At 34.2% G+C, this 24,364-nt stretch overlaps 1 protein-coding gene across 1 annotated transcript; it reads left to right on the top strand.

Moving 5' to 3' along the window:
• The first annotated feature begins 861 nt into the window (after nt 1-861).
• Nucleotides 862-22,878, top strand: LOC138692021 (ovarian-specific serine/threonine-protein kinase Lok-like). The gene is made up of 8 exons (XM_069814820.1): nt 862-1,015; nt 4,536-4,784; nt 6,452-6,585; nt 10,883-10,981; nt 13,483-13,686; nt 14,017-14,222; nt 17,423-17,603; nt 22,066-22,878. Exons 1-8 carry the CDS (start codon nt 958-960, stop codon nt 22,768-22,770), a joined length of 1,836 nt encoding a protein of 611 aa, XP_069670921.1. The 5' UTR covers nt 862-957; the 3' UTR covers nt 22,771-22,878.
• Nucleotides 22,879-24,364: the final 1,486 nt, after the last annotated feature.

Below are 24,364 nucleotides of genomic sequence, written 5' to 3' on the forward strand. Positions count from 1 at the left end.
TCTTGTAATTTTCAGCAAAGAGTTCAATGACTTCCTGCTTAAAATTGGTGAACTAAATCCACTATACCTTTCTCAGACCAATGTCAGTTGTATTTAAAAAGAACACGAGGAAAACAGAAGAAAGAATTTTTAATATCACATCAACAAATCTATTTGTTTTTTGCACAAAGATTTTAGCATCTTTTATGTATATATTTATGTTCAAATCTATAGTCTAGTTAATTTTTCCATATGAATTTACTTTCTGTTTATCTTCATATGACGAAGAAAGTGTTCTGCTGTATACACTCCACGATAAATCCATATTTTTTTTATAATATTTGAGATCTTATAGGGCTCTGAATGTAAGTTAAAAATAAGATTTAATTATATTTTATTTAGGCAGTGCCATGGCACGAGGGCACTACCCCTAAAGCCGCCCCTGGCCGCAAGCAACACTCCAGTCAGCTCCGGGAATCGAATTCCAGTCCATGAAATAACAAGCCCATGTTCTAGCATTGAGCTACCGGATTCCGTTAACAAGACTTTCAATATAGATATTCTGCATTATTTAAAATAATGAATTTTAACAAAAATGTAAATGCAGCCATTGCACATTTTTACACTTTTATTCGAATACGTGTCACTCTAGTCAAGAAGAATGTTTATAAGATTGCAGGTGGACGTGATTCACGGTTCGTTGACTCACTCCAGTTGCATTTTTGCCTTCAACCTTGGGAGAAATACAGTAGGAAGTATTTGAGATTTATTCCATTCGCGAAAAATGCCACTGAGCGAGAGTGTTGTCACCGTGATTATTTGAGCTTCGAAGGTAGGTAAGTCTAAGATATCTGAAATAAAGGATCTGTGCATTTCTGCGCAAGCCCACATTCTGCCGACTTTGTTCGGAAGCTGATAAGATAAGTGTCAGGGAAACTGAAGCAGTTGTGACATACGGCAGTTGCACAGCTATTGACAATGGTGAAACCTGTCTGGGGATGGCTCTATCCAATGCGAGATGAATTTACTCCACTTGGTAAGAAACGTTTCCATGAATTGTTGCGAAGTTATTACTAGGTATATTATTATCATTATTTTTAGGTGAAAGGCAGATATATATACACAAACATTTACACTTTAAGATACATTTTCTTTAATAGGCTACTGTAAGGTGATTCATATTTGCCAGAAGTACGCATTACTAACCACTAACCAGACCTGTGACGTAGGGGCTACTACTTTAGTACAAAGGAATGATACTGATATATTGACACAATTCCGTACATTCGTTGATTATTCTTGCAACATACTACCAAAAATAGTTGTAGGTTACTATGGAAATAATATAATATCTCTTCTGATTGTTGAAAAGTATGTTTCTTGATACCGTACATTTAAAAAATGGTGCGTAGATTAATATATTATGAATAGGAACACCATAAAGCATTATAGACTAATAGAACTTTAACAGTTAAAATAATTTCTACAATACCAAAAAAATTACAATTAAATCCATATTCGTATTTACATTTCAACAAACAATCCAAATCAAATATGGTTAGTACCTTAGTTTCAATCGTGGTGTAAAGAACTCAAAAACATAGCCTTTTAATTTAAAAACCCATGTTGAATCTTTCGTACACTACTTTTAACACTTGAATATAAATAATTGATTAAATGGCGATCTTAGTCGTGTTAATTATGTAAGCATGTGTGGCTTCGCCATTTAATCAATTATTTAAATTTAAAAACATTGTAAAACGTTTATGGAAATGAAACATAATTGTTAATGGGCTACGGAATTGTGTAAATTATGTCTTACATAAGGAACATTTTCTCGAAAACTGTTGAAGCTAGACGGCCGATTTTTTTACTGCTAATGTACACAATATATAACTTAACTTAATGCTAAAAGAGCAGTTTTTCTTTAACTTATTTCCTTACTGAGGATAGTCTACTTCTAGACCAGCATTTTTCAACATGTAGCACACTAAAATCCCATATATAATCTAAACCCGTGATTCCTAACTAGAGGGGAATTTTAAGGGTTTTAAGAGGGAATGTGTTTATTGAATGTTGACTTGTACCGTGTTCGCTAAATGTTGACACCTGTGAACTCATATATTTTCATTTTTTCTCGGCGCACTAGCGGATCACTCACAGCACATGGTTGAAAATAATGGCTGTTCTAGACTGTAGGATTACATTTCGAGCACTGAATCCGAGAACAGACAAGACAGTGCGCCTGCGAAATGCAAGATGATCTTGTTTTTCGTTGGTGTTTATCATATACAGCTTATACATTTTGTTTCGCTACGTCAATGCAGTTCTCATCTTTAAATATCGCTATATGCATTGGTTGGTGGTAAAATAGTGATGGAAATTAATGTCCTGCAACGTTTGAACATGAGAGAAGCAACCAAGACTTTACAAACGTCGTCGTATTTCATATGAAGAACTAATCACAATATCTAAGTATGCTAAAATCCTTAAGCTGTTAAAACTTGAAGGAGTGGGAGTGAAGGACAGCGAATATTTTATAACAAGGTGGAACAAACACGACAGACTCCTTCTGCAGAGCGAACATCGGCGAATATCGAACTTCGCCATACTCGACATAGCGCCTATAATGCACGACAATAATAATAATAATAATAATAATAATAATAATAATAATAATAATAATAATAATATTTATTTGCCAGAAACCAGTGTACAAGGTCTGGATATGACATCGTCAGGTTTGATAATATACACACGCACACATACATTCACACATGCACAAACAAACTTGGCACAAATAAATATAGACAAGTAAACAAATAATTATAAGCAAATAAACATATATGGGCAAATAAATAAACACTGAGAAATAAACAAAACAAACACTGAGAAATAAACAAAACAAACACTGAGAAATAGAGTATGATGGTATGATGTTATGTCATTACCCTTAGGTACAACCTGATCATCCTGAATCATTTTTAAGGATTTATTTAGTGCAAATTTCTTATAGTAACATCTGTATTATCAGTCTCACGAAAAGTTCTTCCTTAAGAATGTCACACTACATGTAGTAAGCCTACGCCTAATTTTACTATGGTATGGCAAAACCCTAAATTAGAAATTCAATCAGACTATGCATTATTATTCACAAAATAGGCCATAATGAGTACCGTATGCTCCGCGTATTACAGCCATAGCATGTGATAGGCCTGTAGCCTACCTATTTATTTGTCACTGACCTTTAGAACACCACGTCATGCTCCACAGCCACGACTCGCATAATGTTTACAACAATGACCATATAACATACTGAATAATGAAAAAAGAACAAAATTGGAGGCAGCTCAGAATTATATCATTCTTGTCAACTGTGAAAATATTATACAATAGATACCGGTGAGTTACGTGTATTTTACATAGAGAACGCCACTCTTATCTCCGATTTTGTAATTACTATTCTATTTTCAACATTTATCCCTAAGTACAGACATGGATATAGATGAAGGGTTAAGGGACCAAGATCCATTCCCCTTCTCCATTTCGTTAAATATTTTAGTTACGAGACGATAAACAAATTGTGGACGAAGTACAATAATTATTACCGGGTGGAATAATATTGTTCAATCAACCACAGTATAAAGAAGATCTTCTTTATACGGTACTATGAATCAACTGTCTCAGGAAATAAAGTGGCGCAATAGTAGGGTAATAAATTCACCAAACAATTAAAAATACCATAAACATTATAGACAAAGCATTGTATAGTTATGAAGAGTTTTAGTGGTACAGTTTATCATTATTATATTTTAGTAATTTCAGCATCTAGTGTATAATAATAATAATAATAATAATAATAATAATAATAATAATAATAATAATTATTATTATTATTATTATTATTATTATTATTATTATTATTATTATTATTATTATTATTGACTCTCAATTGTAAACTCTAAGAAGTATTTGTGGTCATTTTGTTTTATCTTTAGTGTTGTAATAGAATATTTTTCATTTTTGTACGATAATTTCACACGTGTAATTTGACAATGTCATTAGCTTTTGCTATGACAGCTAATAAATACTATACTACTATTATTAGGCTATAGACATTTCTTCGTTTTATTTCTGTTGCTGTGGAGAAATTCGTAAGTTTTTAATACCGTGCATTCCTTTAGTACGTGGGCTACATGAAAAGCAAGTTGATTTTATAGAAAAATAATGTATGTAATACCACTTCAGAAAGCAAAGTACAAAATTAAATTTGTGATTTGCCAGTACAATAATTAGCCTATAACTTTAGATTGCATAGAATATGATTTACCATTGCTGTCAGTGGACTAATTTCTTTAATTGTGGATCGTTATTATCATTATTATTATTATTATTATTATTATTATTATTATTATTATTATTATTATTATTATTATTATTATTATTATCTATTAGAAGGTTAAAAATTTATCTGCTTATGTACCGGTAATGTACCTATGTCTTGTAGGTCTAAATACGTATACCGACATTTGATCAAATTTGGCATATTTTTGTAGAGTTGAAGAAGGAAGAATACACTTTTGGGAAAGATTCTGGCTGCAGCTACGTGATAAAGGACTCGGAGTTGGGGAAAGCAGATTATGACAAGCTGTCAAAGAAACAGTTTAAGATCGTCAAAAAGAAAGATGGTGTCTACCTGGAAGATTTGGCTGTAACATATGTGAATACAAAGGAGGTTGGATCTAAACAAAAGATTCTTCTGAATCACAATGCCACCATAGCGATCATTAAAATGCATCTTAAAGGTATAAACTTTTTGTTCAGACTACTTACATCTCAATTATATATAATTAAATTACATCTCAAATGTAAGCCTATAAAGTTCTTGGTTCGTTACAGGTATCTTACAGCACTACAATTCTGTGGTGTTCGGGTAAAGGGGGATAAGTCATTTTTTATGCAGATGAAATTTTGTTCCCCAGATGAAGACACAAGTTAAATTATACAAGTGAGTTTGCAAATCTCAAAAGAATACTAGCAGTTGATGTGTTTTATTTGTATAGAAAATTATTTGCAATAAGGATTCCAAATTTAATTTTCATTTATCTCCAAACTCATTTTTATGACTTATCTCCCTTTACCCAAACAACACAGAATTTACTTAAATTATAATTTTGCAGTAGGAACCAGTCTATATAATATTGGAACTGGGAAAAACGCAATTAAATTTCGATCTCAATTAGAAGATTTTAAATTAGTTTCCACATCATACACATTTTTTTTAAAGATATTTAGGCTACAAAAGCAAGAGTGATGGCAGACTGTCAAAGGTAATATTGGAGGGCGTGTGTTTGTTACTATTTCATTCGTTGATAAATAAATATCGGTATTTATATCTAAAACGTAGGCCTACGCATCGACATGTAACATGAATGTAGAAGAAAACTGGCTTCATATTGATGAATGACGAATAGTCGATTACCAGACATTAGAAGAAGAAGAATAAAGTTGATTTCATTAGTTTTAGCTACTTTCTGTGCTGGTTCCTTTCTGCGAAATATCCAGATTTGTTTTATTTATTTATTTATTTAAATGTAGGTCTATTATTTGCGTACTGGTATCTTCCTTTCTTCAGTCACTCACTCAATCGCTTATATACTACTACTGGTACTTATTTATTTTTTACCATTGTATATCATTTTGTAGCTACTTCAGAAATTCATGTACATCTTAAAAACTGTACTAGTTATTAATATTAAGAGGGGAGACAGGTGAAATGTTGGTTATTTTCAATCAAAGATCGTATTGTTTTTTGTGAAAAATGAATCAGCAAGCTCTATTCATATGTTGAGCAAGTTTTCGTGTTCTGTTGCGCTTAGAAACATAAACATTTCGTCATATTTAAATAGTCGCTAACTTTACAAGCCATTTTCTCACACTTTTTTCCGGCATATTTCATCATGTTCAAAGTGTGAAGGCTCTCACAATAATTTTTATATTTTTACTGCATGTTCTATATTATATGGTACTGTGGTTAACTAAACACAACAGCATTTTTTATATACAAAATACTTTCGAAATTAAAAAATAAAACATATTTAGTGGACATTACAAATTTAAATTTCGATGTTGCATATATTTTTAAAAAATCTTTCCAATCATGGATGCAAATTTAAAATTCTAGATACTTAGTTTTTTTCTAATGATATCAGAGTTGTCGTGTAAGAAAGAATCATGCATGAAACTTAAATTTTGTAATAGATTAAAAACATATATACAATATTGTTTTAAAATTTTAATAACTCAAAAACCAATCATCTGATCAAAATGAAACTTAGGTATATACAAAAATACTTCAGAAAGGAGAAGAAGTATACAAAATATAAAGCCTCTAGCTTAATAATTGCAGAAAATATCAATTTCACCCATCACCTCAATTAATACATTAATTGGTGTTTATTTCTGTTTTCAGTATTTGTTTATCTCGACAAGTCAGTATGTGATGCAAAGGGCTCAGATTTACCTAAACAACTTGGAGACAAGTACTTGATGTCTTCCCACCTGGGTGAAGGCGGTTTTGGAGAAGTGTCACTTGTGTTTGAGAAGGTAACTTCTGCAGTAATGTAACAGTTAAACAATAATAATGATTGAGGAATGTGTAGACCTACCTACTGGGATAAAAGCATACCTGTACTGACTGATGGAACATTTCGGTATAAAAGCCCAAATATTAAAGGTTAACAAAACAGCGTTTTTTATAGATACAATAATCCCAGACACATCAGGTTATGGTACTTATTATTATTATTATTATTATTATTATTATTATTATTATTATTATTATTATTATTATTATTATTATTATGTTACGGTATGTTTATTAATATTATACTGTGTTATAATAGAATATATTCTCCCTCGTGGGTATTGTATTGTATTGTATTTATTGACATTCCATGATATTCATACATTGCTTCACAGCTAGAATATGGAACAAGTCAAAAAACTTAATACTATTACAAAGTCTTAATTTATAGTGACAGTCTAGATGAAATATATGCAGAAGAGATTTACAATATAGTCTACTAGTACAACACAAAGTTTTAGTATCAATTTCATGAAGCATTATTGAATATCATGAATTCACCTACAGAATAGAAGGCGTGAGAAATTAGGTACTTCTTTAATTTGGCCCTAAATAATCTTATGTTTTGAGTTTCATTTTTATATCGATAGGGAGGCTATTAAACATTTTTACTGCCATATAATGCACTCCTTTTTGATAGCACGATAGACTTGCCAATGGAGTATGAAAGTCATTTTTTGACGTGTATTTATGCTATGAACTGTTGAATTAGTTACAAAGTTTTCACGATTACATTTGAGGAAGATTATTAATGAAAAGATATACTGACAAGCCATGGGCATTATTTGTAGTTTTTTGAAAATAGTCCTACAAGATTCCCTAGATTTGGCATCTACTATTATTCTAATTACTCTTTTCTGTAGTATAAATATACTGTTACTATCTGTGGAATTTCCCCAGAATATTATTACAAAACTCATTACCGAGTGAAAGTATGTTAGTTTTGTTACAATTTAATACTAATTTATTGACTGAGAACCAGTCACATATTTTGAAGAGAATTTCTTCTGTTGAAGATTGGGATGTGTTGGAGTTATTGGCTGTAATTACTATACTTGTGTCATCTGCAAATAATATGGGATGACCTGCAAATAATATGGGTACTCATCTTGTCGTGGTGAGGGGGCTTAAACTTGTTTAAGCTAACAAGTAACAAAGAGGTATACTCTATTTTATTTCAAGGAGTGCAGTTCGGTGGCTCCTTTGAACACCCACTTACATACGGGTATTTATGACTTCCTACACTAACACCTCTGACAATTCCATCCTGTCCCCTCGTCCCAACATTGCACAGTTGCCACAATCGTGGTGACCCTTGAAATGAGACTGACGGGATTCTTGGAATTCGGAAAAGATGCAGCAACTCTGCCTCCACGTGGATTTGACGGGAACCTGTCAATTCTTCTGAACAAGGGTTGTGATTGGTTACTGACAGGAGAAGACAAAATTTCCGTCACAGTAAGAAAGACATTTATTTATGACACCGATTAGTAGGGGGCAGTAGAAGGTCTGTCGGCAAAGTCCTTTCTATGAAACTGCACTCCATGAAAAAAAATAGAGTATACCCACAGAAGCTGCATTAACACCAACGCAGTCCCACTATATTTTTCACTGCTTATGATACATGGAGTCCCTCAGTGTAAAATTCTCCGGAAGTAAAACAGTCCCTCAATCGGATCTCCGGGTAGGGACTGCACTGAGAATGCCAACAATCGTACTAAAGTAGGCCTACTTATTTGAAACACCAAAAGTCACACCGTCCAGTCAATCAGAGCCAAGTTTAATATTGAAAAGAACCATATAATGAGACAAAGAGGCAAATATAATACCAAAAGGATTGAAGCATGGTGTCAGTCCAATGCAGAAGCAAAATCCATTCTCTGTAATATAAAAAATGAGGCTAAAAAGAATAAATTTCATGTCTCATTGGGTAGTACATTAAAAGACCGAGAATTAAAGCGAAAAGGCAACATTAACGAAAAAGATATAGACACTAAAAATTTTACAATGGAACTCTAGGTCTTTAAGCAACAAAATGGACTTATTAAAGCAAGAAGTTCAAGACAAAAAGCCTTCTATAATATGCATACAAGAATATTTTCAGATTGATGATATTTTAAAATTTTACAAATTTGCTGACTACAAAATTTTTAATCTGTTTCGTGAAGATAGAGGGTGTAGAGGTGTTGTTACCATGATCCATAACTCCATTCATGTAATTGAATCTAATAGAATATATTCATGAATATCCTTATAAATCTTTGGAACATAATTTTTTTTTCACAGCCATCCAATTTTTTTAACAAATTTTACCTTTTGTTTAATTTTGTATAATAAAACATGCTTGTGTCATTATTACATTTAGGTACTCTTATTCGTCAGGAAGAAGAGATTTTTTTACACTTTTTTGCCTTTAATTCTAATGTAAATTAATGAAAGTGTTTCTTTCAAGGCGCCCACAGTGGGTAGCCAGTGCTACCACAGAGATTTTTATTTTTTACACGTTTTTCTTTTACTTTTCTCTATGTGTACGATACATGTTTCTCAAACGCTCGGTAAACAATTAAACAAAAACGAGTGCTTTAAACTATGAATGCATGCACAGGGTAATTTAGATTTCATAACTGGTTATTTTTCAAGTTCAATTTTCTCTCTTCTCATACATCCATTTCCTATAATTTTCTAACCATTTTGCTACTGGTACCATTGAGATTGGATCCTGCAGACATCCTTGGTTTCTTTATACACCCAAAGATATCGGTTGAGAGTTCATCATCATGTTTTGCTAGAAAGTCTCTGAGAGTGGGAAATGAATCGAATTCTCGATTAATAACTCAGAGACTTATAAGTTTAACTTCTTTATCATTTCTTCAGTCTTATCCTGAACGGTGAACACAGATAAAGTTGGACCCTGAAGATTAGAATTTAAAAACAAAGAAATATTAGATAGGTACGCAACACTTACAAGAGAAGAGAAATCACTCAGGCGAACTCATTTTCCTGTTAAACTCTGTGTCTCAAAAGTCTGAGATAAAGAACAATACCCAGCAAGCTGATAAAAATCAGAGAATATGATAAAGTTAAACTAAATTGAGATACAGTTTGAAAACACACCTTGGTTTAGAGGAACCCTTTGAAATTATTCGCGGTCATCAGGTTGGGAACCGCTGATCTACAATATAATCTTCTTAATGTATCCAGCTGTTCGCTGACAACATAACGTCCACTATAGTCCACTGTAGTCTATCCAGTTGTTGTTTTTCACGGGAAATGAGGGGTATTTTGATCGGTGTTCATTATAGATGCCTGTTGCTAGTAGCCAGAGGTGGGGTGTAGTCAATATATACTGCAGAGCTGTGTATTCTGCAACTGGTACTGATGATTTTAATTTACTTGTTTTGTGGTTTATGGATGGACAGTATAGAAGATCCAGTGTTCCAGATCTTCATCATGTCCTTCTCCAGTCTTGACACTGAATTGCTAGCTATTGATCTACAGTATAATGAACACCTATCAAAGTATCCCTCATTTATTACAAGTAATACTAACTGAAGGCCACAAGTGGATAATGGACCTTATGCTATCAGTATCCAGATGGACGCATTAAGAAGACTTAATTGAGTTATTCATACATACAGTATTGGTATTGCTGAACAGAATAATTTTTACTACTAAGATTTATTTCAAATCATCCGTCCTCAATTGAGGTTGACCACTGGGATCCGGAATTAACAAACATAAAAGATAAAGGGAAATGAAACGTGCAAAATAATGATTCGATTTGTACATTAAAACAAAAATTTACGTGTTAACATATAGATGATAGTGCAGATTTTGAAGAGAGGGCTTCAGAATTTCCATTACAATCTTCTGAACCTCATAAAAGAGAATTTGAAAGGATTTAAGGATATCACATGTAAATTTTGGTAAACAACCCCTCGCTCCAAATAGTAAGCCTGTAACATCCCAGTTGTAAAGCGAAATGCCATATTTTTCACTGAGGTATGGAAGACAAGGTACATATTTAGCTCGCTTGTCATCATTTATCTGCAGTGCTTGATTCGTATCTCGTTCAAAGCAAATCGTAGGGTCTAAGACCATTACTTTCTGGGTTCTTCTATTGATGGCAATTATATCGACTCTTCTATGAGAATCATCTTCAGACACACAATGAATCTCCTCATGTACTTCCCATCCTCTGCTATCTATTTTAAATACATTATGTATTAAGGATGAATTATTTTTGCTTCCCCATAGGATACTGGAAAGAGGTTTGCCATGAAGATGATGAAGAAGAATCCAAAGCTCATGAAGTATGCTCACACCGAAACTACGATCCTCCAGAAAATCAAACATGTAAGTTCCAAAAATTAGATAATACCTAAATTGGATAATACCTGTTAGTTTTACTGAGTCGTAATAATTGAAAAAGGAGGGGAGGTACTTGTGTAATCATGTCATCCTCGGTTACATCAGCGTCACCATGCTTTCTTCTGGACTCAAGCATCACAGGTTCAATTCCATTATACGTTTCATTGGAGAGGCAAACCAGTACTGATACCTGAGCCTAGTGCACTATTATGCACTCCAAGGTCCCGGTATGTACAGTACCAATTTTTTCGGGAAATATGTTTCTAAATTTGTTACAGAAATACTTGAAACGCGCATAATTTAAATATTATCCTAACTACCTATGATACAGAACTTCATGAAGACTGTGGCAGATGGTAGGTTTGGAAGTTGAGGACACCAAGGCGTGACTGATGAGAGGTTGCATTTTATGTATTAAAAATTTAGGGCCTGTCACGTACCTCATTACTGTTAGCCTACATAATTGTGAAGCAAACACATATGACGATTCTCTACCTTTGCAAACCAATCAACTAGGTCACACCATATTGAACATTTACTACTAGAAGAAACTAAAGAAAAATCTGCACTTATTTCTAAACTGTCAATATTTAATATACTTACTTACTTACTTACAAATTGCTTTTAAGGAACCCGAAGTTTCATTGCCGCCCTTACATAAGCCTGCCATTGGTCCCTATCCTGTGCGAGATTAATCCACTCTCTATCATCATATCCCATCTCCCTCAAATCCATTTTAATATTATCATCCCATATTATCGGCCTCCCCAAAGGCCTTTTTCCCTCTGGCCTCCCAACTAACACTCTATATGCATTTCTGGATTCATCCATACGTGCTACATGCCCTGCCCATCTCAAACGTCTGGATTTAACGTTCTTCATTATGTCAGGTGAAGAATATAATGCATGAAGTTCTGCGTTGTGTAATTTTATCCATTCTTCTGTAACTTCATCCTTCTTAGCCCCAAATATTTTCCTAAGAACTTTATTCTCAAACACCCTTAATCTCTGTTCCTCCCTCAAAGTAAGTCCAAGTATCATAACCATACAGAACAACCGCTAATACAACTGTTTTATAAATTCTAACTTTCAGATTTTTTGATAGCAGACTAGATGACAAAAGCTTCTCAACCAAATAATAATAGGCATTTCCCATATTTATTCTGCGTTTAATTTCCTCCCAAGTGTCATTTATATTTGTTACTGTTGCTCCAAGATATTTGAATTTTTCCACCTCTTCGAAGGATAAATCTCCAATTTTTATATTTCCATTTCGTACAATATTCTGGTCAGGAGACATAATCATATACTTTGACTTTTCGGGATTTATTTCCAAACCTATTGCTTTACTTGCTTCAAGTAAAATTTCCGCGTTTTCCCTAATCGTTTGTGGATTTTCTCCTAACATGTTCACGTCATCCGCATAGACAGGAAGCTGATGTAACCCGTTCAATTCCAAACCCTGTCTGTTATCCTGAACTTTCTTAATGGCATATTATAGAGCGAAGTTAAAAAGTAAAGATCATAGTACATCTCCTTCCTCTAGCCCGCACTGAATTGGAAAAGCATCAGATAGAATATGGCCTATACGGACTCTTGCTGTACGTTTCACTGGGACACATTTAATATACTGTATAAATAAATATATATCGCAACACACACACCAAAAAAACAGGAACACCCGCAAACTAGAAGAAAAATGTGCCAACATAAAACAAAACTTTTACGCAAGAAGAGAAAACTAACAATTATACATGAGAAAACAAGGCTCTTGGCTCGGCTACAAGCTCTCCTTCCTGCCTAAGCAAAAGCTCGAGCCGAGCCGAGCTCTCTTCAGCAGCCCAGCTCCTCTCGAGCTTTATGTTTAGCAGATTGCTTTGCAGTAGGCGTTATCCTCGAGAGTGACTTCTGATACACTGACTAACCTATCCTGGCAGTAAAACAAAAAAACATAAATTATAACCTTAAATTGCACGGAGAATATTTATCTTTATTTATGCACAGAGAAAAAAAAAAGTTGCTTTCCATATAGAAATCATAATTATATATGTTTATATCGTACTTACATATTTATTTTTTTTCTTAACTCTAGTTTTTAATGAAAATCACTAAATAAAATAATCTGGTAAAATCCTTCCAGTATGACATACATCTGAAAGAAAATAAATTACTTTTCACAGAATAACACACTGAAAGTTTCATTCTTCTAAAAGAAACTCCTAATTGAACATATTTGTGGAAATGTCTTCAACTTAAAATTTCATTCAATAAATGGTATTTATCACGTTCCCAAATGCAACGAAAATTCAAAATGTTGACTCTCTTACTAAATGTAAATGAAAGCTTGCTACAATCTGAATTATAATTATTGCAAAGGATTGTAAATGACAACATTGTTCGCAGCATTATAAAGAAACTGAATTGTTATATAAAATTTAAGAGAAAGTTTGTGTCATCTTCCTGACAATCCTTCATTTGCTTTACAGCCATGTCTCATCGAAACTGAAGAAGTGGTAGACTCACTAAACGTACTGTTCATAGTGTTGGAGTTCATGGAAGGTGGTGATCTCTCCAAGCGTATACATCCAATCCGCAAGATGCAAGAGGCAGACATGAAGCTCATCTTCTTCCAGATTGTGAATGCTATTCAGTATTTACATGGCCAAAAAATTGTGCACCGTGACATCAAGGTTTGAATTTTTACACTTCAGTAGTAGTAGTGGTAGTAATAGGAGTAGTAGTGATAATACTGTTGTCACGCCAAAAAGATGGCAGAGAAATATTCTGTTAATAATTTCTTTTAATATTACTTATGTAGGCATTAATTGGTTCTGTGTTAGTTCAAAACTGTCTTACCATTGTTTGGATTATGAACTGTACATCATTTAAATATCATAATTTATCAAATTCCATAAAATAATTTGGAGAAAAAAATGAAGATATATGATTCTTTTCTTTTCCAGGAAAAGTTTGATGATGAAGGAATTGAAATGCTTTGACTCACCTTTTAAATGTTTCAGCCAGAGAACATCCTTCTAGCATCAAAGAATACAGAAACCCTAATAAAAGTTACAGATTTTGGAGTGTCAAAAATCCTTAGACCTGGTACAGTGATGGATACTCGTGTGGGGACGCCCGTTTATATGGCACCAGAGATTCATAAAAATGTTTCACAATATACTAAGGAAGTGGACATTTGGAGCATGGGAGTTCTCCTCTATTACTGGTATGTGCGAGCAAATACCACATTAGGTTGATTCGAAAGTAATTAGACATTAATTTATATTTTTAAATTTTTTTTCTGAAAAATCCATAAAATATTTATGGATGTTTATTATTATTATTATTATTATTATTATTATTATTATTATTTTGCCAAACTTTCAGAACGGCCCCGAGGTTCATTCAGCCTCCTATAAAATTGAGTACCGGGTCTTTCCCGGGGGTAAAAGGCGGTCAGAGCGTGGTGCCGACCACACCACCTCATTCTAGTGCCGAGGTCATGGAAAGCATGGGGCTCTACCTCCATGCCCCCCAAGTGCCTTCATGGCATGTTACGGGGATACCTTTACCTTTTTATTATTATTATTATTATTATTATTATTATTATTATTATTATTATTATTATTATTATTATTATTATTTGAACGTGCTCTTCTGTCACTATAATGATATGCTTTACCTTTGTTGTCCAATAATAGCTTATTAAATATGTTGATGCCATTAAAAAAGCAGGTTTTGGAGATCTCACTTAATCTGCACCTTGTGTAAGCTTACTCTAATTTATCTTTATTTATACGCCTAGTCTTAAAAGAATGTATTTCTGATCTAGTAAGAGGGATTAAGTTACAGGAGAATAGAGAAAGTTACACAACACAGAACTACACGCATTGTATTCTTCACCTGACATAATTAGGAACATTAAATCCAGATGTTTGAGATGTAGCACATAAGGGCGAATCCAGAAATCCATATAGAGTGTTAGTTGGGAGGCCAGAGGGAAAAAGACCTTTAGGGAGGCTGAGACGTAGATGGGAAGATAATATTAAAATAGATTTGAGGGAGGTGGGATATGATGATAGAGAATTGATTAATTTTGCTCAGGATAGGGACCAATGGCGGGCTTATGTGAAGGCGGCAATGAACCTCCGGGTTCCTTAAAAGCCAGTAAGTAAGTAAGTATTTCTGATCTAGTTTGAAAAAGATCTGTATATAAGATCTAAGGAAGATCATGGTTCTATACATAAATAGGCCCTAGAGTGTAAACTGACATTACCAGTATCTCTAACTCCGTAAATAGTGGTCTACACGATTCCTTTAGTGTTCTGGTTGAATATTACTCTCAGGGGCCTTTTTTTTTTTTTTTTAGCAATAAGATGCTATTGACTCTTGTCGTAACCCTACTTCCCCATATATGAATTCCATTGTGAGATTCAAATAATCAAAGTATACCAGTCCGAGAGTTTCTGTTGAGACCAATGGCTTTAAATTTAGGCTTCGTATATGTCCCATATTTTACTTGTTTGTCGCTTATTGTGAGGTTGTGTCCTGGTAATAACTACGCTAATATTGAAAGACTGTTTTCTCGGATGAACTCCTTACTGACAAATGAAAAGAATAAGATATAAGATCTGTAGGAACAGTGAGAGCTACTGTATGTTCATTGGTAAAGTATTTTTCAATAAAGACTGTGTGGAATTTCATAACTTGGTACAACATAATCATTCTTTACTTGAGAAAATACATTCTTCTGAGAAGTATATCACAGGGAAAGATATGATTTAGTATTGTTTAAAGTTCAGTTATAAGATTGCTATACCCTATAATTATAATATATGTTGTTGTTGTTTTCTAATGCCAGGCGTTTGACAATAAAGTCATTAGACCTCTTGCACTCCAATATTTTTCAAAGACATTATCATGACCAGCCACTGAAGCACAGATTTTGAGGTGTTCCGAATCCATTTCTTGGTTTGAGTTGCACAATGGGCAGTTAGCGGACTGATATATTCCAATTCTATGCAGGTGTTTGGCCAAACAATCAATTTTGTTTGTTGAAGTCTAAGTATGTAGATTTAGTAAGAGGTCTGTAAGTAGCAGTGCTGCCCTTCCTTGCTAAAGCATCCGCATTCTCGTTTCCCAGGATTTCACAATGGGATGGTATCCATTGGAATACAATTCTTTTATTGAGTGATATTAATTAAGAGAGCATTTTATTTATTTCTGCTGTTTGAGACGAAGGTGTTTGTCTCGAAATTATTGATAGAATAGCTGCTTTGGAGTCTGACAATATAACTGCATTCCTAAATTTATTGATGTGGCATAGAAGATTCCTGAGACTTTCACTTATTGCAATGATTTTACCATCAAAACTTGTTGTTCCATATCCAAGAGATCTATAAAGTGAGAAGAGACAGCATGTAACACCTGCACCGGCACCTTGTTCTCTGGGGATCAAGGATCCGTCGGTGTATAAATGAAGCCAGTTTTGTGGAGGGTACCTAATATTAATTGTCTCTAAAGACAATTGTTTCAGTATTTCAGTGTTTACTTCTGATTTCAGTATTTCTTCTGTTAAATTTAGATTATATTCTATATTTAATAGAGTTAAAGGGTTTGGTTTAATTTGTAAGTTTTCTTTTAAATTCGGGATATTGATTTTCTGTTTTAATTCTTGAACAATGGATATAAAACTTTTTTGAGTTTTCAATCTACAGAGAGGACTGCATGAATGCCAATTGTTTCCTGGTAATCTGATAAGTTTTTCATATTGAAAATATGTTATTTATCCTTTATTGATGTTTGTAAATAAGAAAAGCAACAAAATGTGGTTGGTTTATTCAAACCGAAAGTGTCCTGTATTTTTTTCCAAAAAAATATATGAAACATACTTAACTCCTTAAAAACAAAAATAACCTTTGATAATTTAGAATATAATATATGCAAGATGAGGCAGAATGAACTCATGATTTTGACTTATGTAATACCCACCCGATAGTTATGGACTTTCCTAATGGCGTATTCTAGAGAAAATTTAAAAAATAAAGATCGAAGCTTCAGGGTAGGTAAGTTGAGCTTTCCCAAACATTTTCGAAGAAGGGACAAGATCAATTTAGAATTTAGTTAATTAAAAACAGGAGCGTTTCTGCATTTCGTTTATATTTTAGCGACATAAAGCATGGCTTAGATCACAATGCCTTCAGTCCAGCTTACCCAAAATTTTTGTCATGCCTTGCTACTAGTGATAGTGTATCTCCTTGCTTTAACCCGCACTTTTAATTGCAGAAATGGCCGATATGTTCTGTACTGAGCAATATTCGCTGACAAATAAATGCTGAATCAACATATAGTTTATAATAAAAAAATATTTATAATGTATCACTTTAGAATTATCTCTGTTATTATATTTTATTTTATATTTTCCAGTCTGACTTGCAGAATTCCTTTTAGAAGAATAGAAGATATAAGATTTGGTACCGACACATTTCCTGCTCATTACTGGTCTGGTATGACACCCGCAGTTGTGACCCTTATTAAAGGAATGTTGAAAGTGCAGCCCACACAACGTATTAGCATTGAAGATATTCTAAACCATGCATGGCTCAAGGTAAGAGGTTGTTTTGCGTAGTAATATTTTCTTAAAACACATTAATTTATAGGCCTTCAAATAAATTCACACAATATTCACATAGCCACCAGTACTGCAACACCTTTTATGAATATCTTAAAGTTTTTCTTTTTTAGATATGTATATTTTATTCTCTAGCAGTATTAAAAATGGTAGAAAGCATGATCTGGCGAGTAAGGAGATGTTCAATCATGTTTTTTTCGTCAAAAGTTCCCTGACAAAAGAGTGATGAATGTCAAGTTATAAGGTTCGTGAACGATAATTTTATTAACTACAACATGAATTTTTATTTTATTGGGTTATTTTACGACGCTGTATCAACATCTAGGTTATTTAGCGTCTGAATGATATGAAGGTGATAATGCCGGTGAAATGAGTCCGGGGTCCAGCACCGAAAGTTACCCAGCATTTGCTCGTATTGGGTTGAGGGAAAACCCCGGAAAAAACCTCAACCAGGTAACCTGCCCCGACCGGGATTCGAACCCGGGCCACCTGGTTTCGCAGCCAGACGCGCTGACCGTTACTCCACAGGTGTGGACGACTACAACATGAAGCAAATTGAGAAAATGTCATTAAGTTTCAAATAAATGTTGGTATACATGACTAGCACTTGAAGAGGACCAACACTGCAGGTGAACAATAAGTTACGAAGTGGTATATAGCATAGACAAATAAATAGTATATAGCATATCCTGCTTTTGAGATACAAGCATGCTGTTTAAAAAGGTATACTGGTTCATATCCATCAAATCTATACAACAAAACAAAAATTTACATATTTTTGTATCAAGGGGTTTCAGAACGCCACATTCCTATAATGTTAAATTATACTTCATATTTTCGGCTTCAGTCTAACATAGAGTAATGCAATTTTTACCACATGCACCATATTCTTTTTTCAATTTTAACACCAGGATTTCGTTTTATACATAATTATATATATATATATATATATATATATATATTTATAAAAGACTTGGTTTCCGAAATTATTAGAAGTTTGGTGACTGTTACTGCAGACCCTCTGCACCAATTACCTACAGCAACGAACAGGAATAGCCATTCAACATGGAAACGCAGCCAGCATTTTGGGAACCTTTCCAGACGCCATTTCTCTGGATGAAATTTTCTTTATTTGAATATCTGATGTGATTGCAGTTTTCTTTTCCTAACATATTCGTATTTAAAAAAATCAGGAGTCACAATGAAATTTTGTATTTACACACATTTAAACTGAAATTGCAACATTTTTCATAAAAGTCACAAATGTGATTTGGAAGAAAATTTTCGCAGAAGCTGTAACAGTCACATTAATCACTGTATGTAAATCAAATTAACTCGTGTATCTCTTTTATACAAAGGATTATTCATAACATTTGTTAAAAGAAATTCTATGAAAATAAATAGCTGTGTGTATATATATATTTTTTTTTTCTGAAGTTATCATAATACTATGCGTTCATTTCAAACCTTCGCACAGTTTGAATACTTTTAGATGCGCAGAGGACAAGATTATGAGAAAAACAGTCAATTTAGTTTTTGAGGGGGAAGTTCAAAACCAATGCTGATTGAATTTTCTGTTCAATCCCTTCTGTTTCTGAGATAGAGTCAGAAGTGTATAATATTTTATTGAGTTAAAGTTAGTTGATATTAGACCATATTATGAAGATACTGTGCTATTACTATATGTACTGTACTAGACAACTTGTTTGCCTGATATGAGTGGAGTTCTTGTTATCATGGAATTGTCTAGCGCTTTTTTTTTTTTTTGTAAAGTTCATTTATATATACATACTTTAATATCTTAAGTCATATCGCGTGTGTAGGATCTTTGTTTATTTATCAGAAGACTGTGCACTATTGTTATGATTCTGTTTCTATTGCCATTTGTTATAAATGGTTTGGCCCCTGTAATCGTATTAATGTTATTCATTAAATGATACGTTTCTGGCTATATCTCAGAAATGGATGGACCGAATTATTTATTTTTTTTTAACGAATAGGATTTATTATCCTCTTCAAAATGAAATGTCTGAAGATAGGGGGTGCAATTTGAAATTAAAAAGTGGCGGTGGATACGGATAAAGGGGTGAAATAAAAAATTAAATCATCAGTGGTTTTGCCCTTCCCCCTCGAAAACTAAACCGAAATGTTTTTTCCTCAATATCTGTCTCCTACACATCTAAAATTATTCACACATATACAGTGCCCTAAATTGATCTCACAACGAGCGATATTGAAGGACAAAATTGCAAGAAAGAAAGGGAAATGGCCAATTAATAACATAGACATAATAAAATTGTTCATTTCGGAATATGTATGATAAGTCTTTCTTGTGTTAAATTTTAACGTACCTTGTTAACATGTTTCGACCTATTTTGGGTCATCTTCAGAACTGGTCGTTGTTGGTGTTGGCGCCTCTTGTTTCCTGTGTGGGTGCGTTCGTAGTGTAGAGTCAAAGAGTGTATGTGTTTTGAAATTGAGTTGTGTATTGAGAATATCGTTGGGGTGTGTTTTCGTGTGTCTGTATATTTCATATTGTTCTAGTGTGTTGAGTTTCTGGCTTTTTGGTTGGATGTGCAGTATTTCCATGTCTGTGTTGATGTCTCTGTATGTGTGGTTGGCATTTGTGATGTGTTCTGCATATGTGGAGGTGTTTTGTAACATGTTAACAAGGCACATTAAAATTTAACACAAGAAAGACTTATCATACATATTCCGAAGTGATACAGTGTTAAATTCATTAATATGTCACATCAACGGACGTGTATACGTCACCAAACATCGTAAGATGAAGATTACATTTGTAAAGTATCGAGTCTTTTATGTATATAAAAAGAAAGATAGGAAGCAATGTTATATAAAATAATTCTGCAGTGCCTGGGAAAAGTGACATAAGTCAGTTTCCACAAACCTTTTTTGATAATTTATTGACAACTTACGGAACATCTGCTCGCTTGGAAAAAGAGACATAAGTATTTCTCCCATTACAATAATTAATACAGAAAAAAATCAAATCGACATAAACCAGTGTAAGTTGTCAATAAATTATCAAAAAAGGTTTGTGGAAACTGACTTATGTCACTTTTCCCAGGCACTGCAGAATTGTAAACATAAATCTTATGTAGTAACAACCAATCACGTAGTATTACTTAAATTGTAAATAAATATTTTGAATCTTGCGTACACTACTTTTAATACTTGAATATAAGTAATTGATTAACTAGATAAGATTGCATCTTCATTCAGAAAGCAGAAATACAACATAGCATACAGAACAGAAAACATACTACAAAGACATGTCAACAAACAAAAACACAAACAAACAAATACGACCGCACAGGTGTACACAAACTCACATGTAATAGTTGCGACAAGTTCTACATTGGACAGACAGGCAGGTCATTCCAAACACGCTACAAAGAACACATTAAAGCAATAACCAGAGGACACAATACATCTACATACGCTGATCACATAACCAATGCTAATCATACATACAATAATATAAATGTGGAAATGGAAATCCTACACATACAACCCAAGAACCAAAAACTAAACACACTAGAACAATACAAAATATGTTGTTGTTGTTTTCTAATGCCAGGCGTTTGACAATAAAGTCATTTGACCTCTTGAACTCCAATATTTTTCAAAGATATTATCATGACCAGCCATGAAGCACAGATTTTGAGGTGTTCCGAATCCATTTCTTGGTTTGAGTTGCACAATGGGCACAATACGAAATATACAAACACACTAAAACACACCCCGATGAAATTCTCAACACGCCGATCAATTTCAGTACACACACACTATTTGACTCCACTTTTCAACACCTTTCAACAATCAAACGCACCCACATAACAGGCAGAGAAGTTCGAGATACGCCGAGGTCTAGTAGGCTCTGAGGATGGTGTGATAAAGCACCGAAACAGCTGTAAGCTGCACAGACTTACATAATTAACACGAGTAAGTCCGCTAGTTAATCAATTACGTAAATAAATAGGTAAAAAACACATGCAACGCACGACACACATACACATGCTTGATTGACACAATCCTTGTGATAGAACTTTTAAATAGTATCGAAATTTCGGATATATAGAATCTTAACACGTGATTGAAAATCCCAATTCTCCATGAGTATTGTCCACACCTGTGGAGTAACGGTCAGCACGTCTGGCTGCGAAACCAGGTGGCCCGGGTTCGAATCCCGGTTGGGGCAAGTTACCTGGTTGAGGTTTTTTCCGGGGTTTTCCCTCAACCCAATACGAGCAAATGCTGGGTAACTTTCGGTGCTGGACCCCGGACTCATATCACCTTCATATCATTCAGATGCTAAATAACCTAGATGTTGATACATCATCGTAAAATAACCCAATAAAATAAATAAAAATCCATGAGTATTATTTATATTGTAAGTTGCCTTCTATTCCAGGACCCGATAATAAGGCGGAAGGCACATAATCTAATGTGGCCAGGAAAGCCGTATGTTGAGGAGAAACCAGCTCCAGCACCGGTGGGATTTCAGAGAGGAGGGAGCATGAGACTTCAGCGTCCACGTGGGGTCATGCAGTTTATGAGCATGCGCTCATCACGCCAGCAAGTGGCTGCAGAGCCGAATAGAATGCCAGCATACCCTTTGAGACAACCTGCAGGAAATGCAGACAAAGTGCTTGCAGAAAGTGCAGAGAAACTGAAGATAGGAGCAGCTAGACTACCTGCTGGAAATGCAGCCAGATTGCCATTAGGAAGTGCAGACAGGTTGCCAATAGCTAGACAGCCTGCAGGAAATGCTGCCAAGCTGCCTGCAGGGAGTGCAGAAAGACTGCAAATAGGAAATGCAGCTAAGCTTCCTGCAGGAAATGCAGCAAAGCTGCCTGCAGGGAGTGCAGAAAGATTGCCAATAGGAAATGCAGCTAAGCTTCCTGCAGGAAATGCAAACAGACTGTCAGTAGGAAATGCAGCTAGACTGCCTGCAGGAAGTGCAAATAAACTACCAGTAGCAAATGCAGCTAGACTACCTGTAGGAAATGTAGTGAGAGTGCCTTCAGCAAGTACAGCTCGTCCCCTTCAACATCGTGGTGTTGTACACGAATTTCAGAAACCAGTAAAAGATGTAATAAAGAATTTCGATAAGTAATTAAATGCTGCATTACTAACATGACAATTTTTTGTATTAAGTATGTAATTAATTTATATTTCTCATGTTTTGTTGTTATTTAAAATACACTAATCTGATTTAAGACTCTTTTTGTCTCATTTTTATTAGTATCTTATATAATATGAGTAGAGAGGAAAAGCATTAAGTTAAATATAAGATGCTTGTTCATAAATTAAGTAGGCATACGATTTGGCCATTTACAATGCTGATTTTTTTAAATACTGGTAGAGTACTTAATTTTTATCAGTTTTTACGTACCTCAAACTATTTTCTCACACAGTCGTTGGAATTAAAAAGGTATTTATTATCGCAGGATGTAAGTTTCTATATACCCTCTTCACAGAATGCTGCCATCTCCTATGTTCAGTTCAGAAGTACAACTTTCAGGTCATAATTCTCTTCAAAATACTGGCTGGCCAGAAACTTTTTCAGGCGTGGTAAGAAGTGAAAGTCACTTTGTTCCAAGTCAGTGCTGTATGGAGAATAGTCCAATTGTTCCAATGGAAATGATGCGATGAGGTTTTGATTCTGAGCAATACAGTGTGACCGAGAGTTATTATGAAGGAAACAAATGCCTCATCATGCCTGTTTCCTAGTTCTTCATTGAAAATTCAAACCTATTTCCTTGCCATATCACCAGTCGTATTTTCCACTTTAACTTCAAATATCTGGAGTTGAATTGTGCTTAGTTGCACATTCCTATGGTTCAAAAAACGAATTAATTACAAATCTATTTTGTAGTGCACAGAAAAAAAATGTTTAATTTTCATTAGATGTGTGTGCAATTAAAAAAAAAGTTTTTTCTTCATGCGTGTTTGCGACAACTAAATGTCAATTGCATTAAGTCCGTTGTACAGATTATAGACAAATGGCCAGAGATCAGTGTCATCATGAAAAATCTTGAAATTCAAATTTCTAAGAACAAACTGGCTCCATTACTCATGGAATCACATCCGGGTATTAGAAGAATCATCCTCATAACTTCAGCTACGACTAACCAACCTACACAAATGGTACGAATTTTCGTGCAATACCTCACGACAGCCAACTAACTACCAGCTGGTATTAAACTAGCAGAACAGTACTACAAGGTTAAACCCCCACATGAGAGAGTCAAGTCTGAAATACTCACAGAACCGGCCATCCACCTAACAATTACCTAAGTTCCCCTAGCCATCCCACCAACAAGACCTCCAACCACCCCGAAACCGTCACAAACTAAACTGTTTTCCCTTTACAGCCAGGTTGTTGTGTGCAAGTGCAAATTCAGCACCAATCATCAATACAACTGATGTCGACCAGACACACATAAAGAAAATGGTAGATGTTATTCTAAAATCAACAACGCACAAATTAGAATCGTACATCGACCATAGATCCAACCACAGGTGGAGAGAGAATCGTTTCCTTGGGGGGGGGGGGCAAAGCAAAACCATAGAATCCCCATATAACGGGGTTATGGGGGACATCATTTACCTCCTCCTCCCGCGTTATAGCTTGACTGTGGTACAGTATATCGGAATATGATCATTTAATAAAGGTATTTTTGGGGGACATGTTTCTTACAGTGTTA

Source organism: Periplaneta americana, chromosome 2, assembly GCF_040183065.1.
Source record: "Periplaneta americana isolate PAMFEO1 chromosome 2, P.americana_PAMFEO1_priV1, whole genome shotgun sequence".
NCBI lineage: Eukaryota > Metazoa > Arthropoda > Insecta > Blattodea > Blattidae > Periplaneta > Periplaneta americana.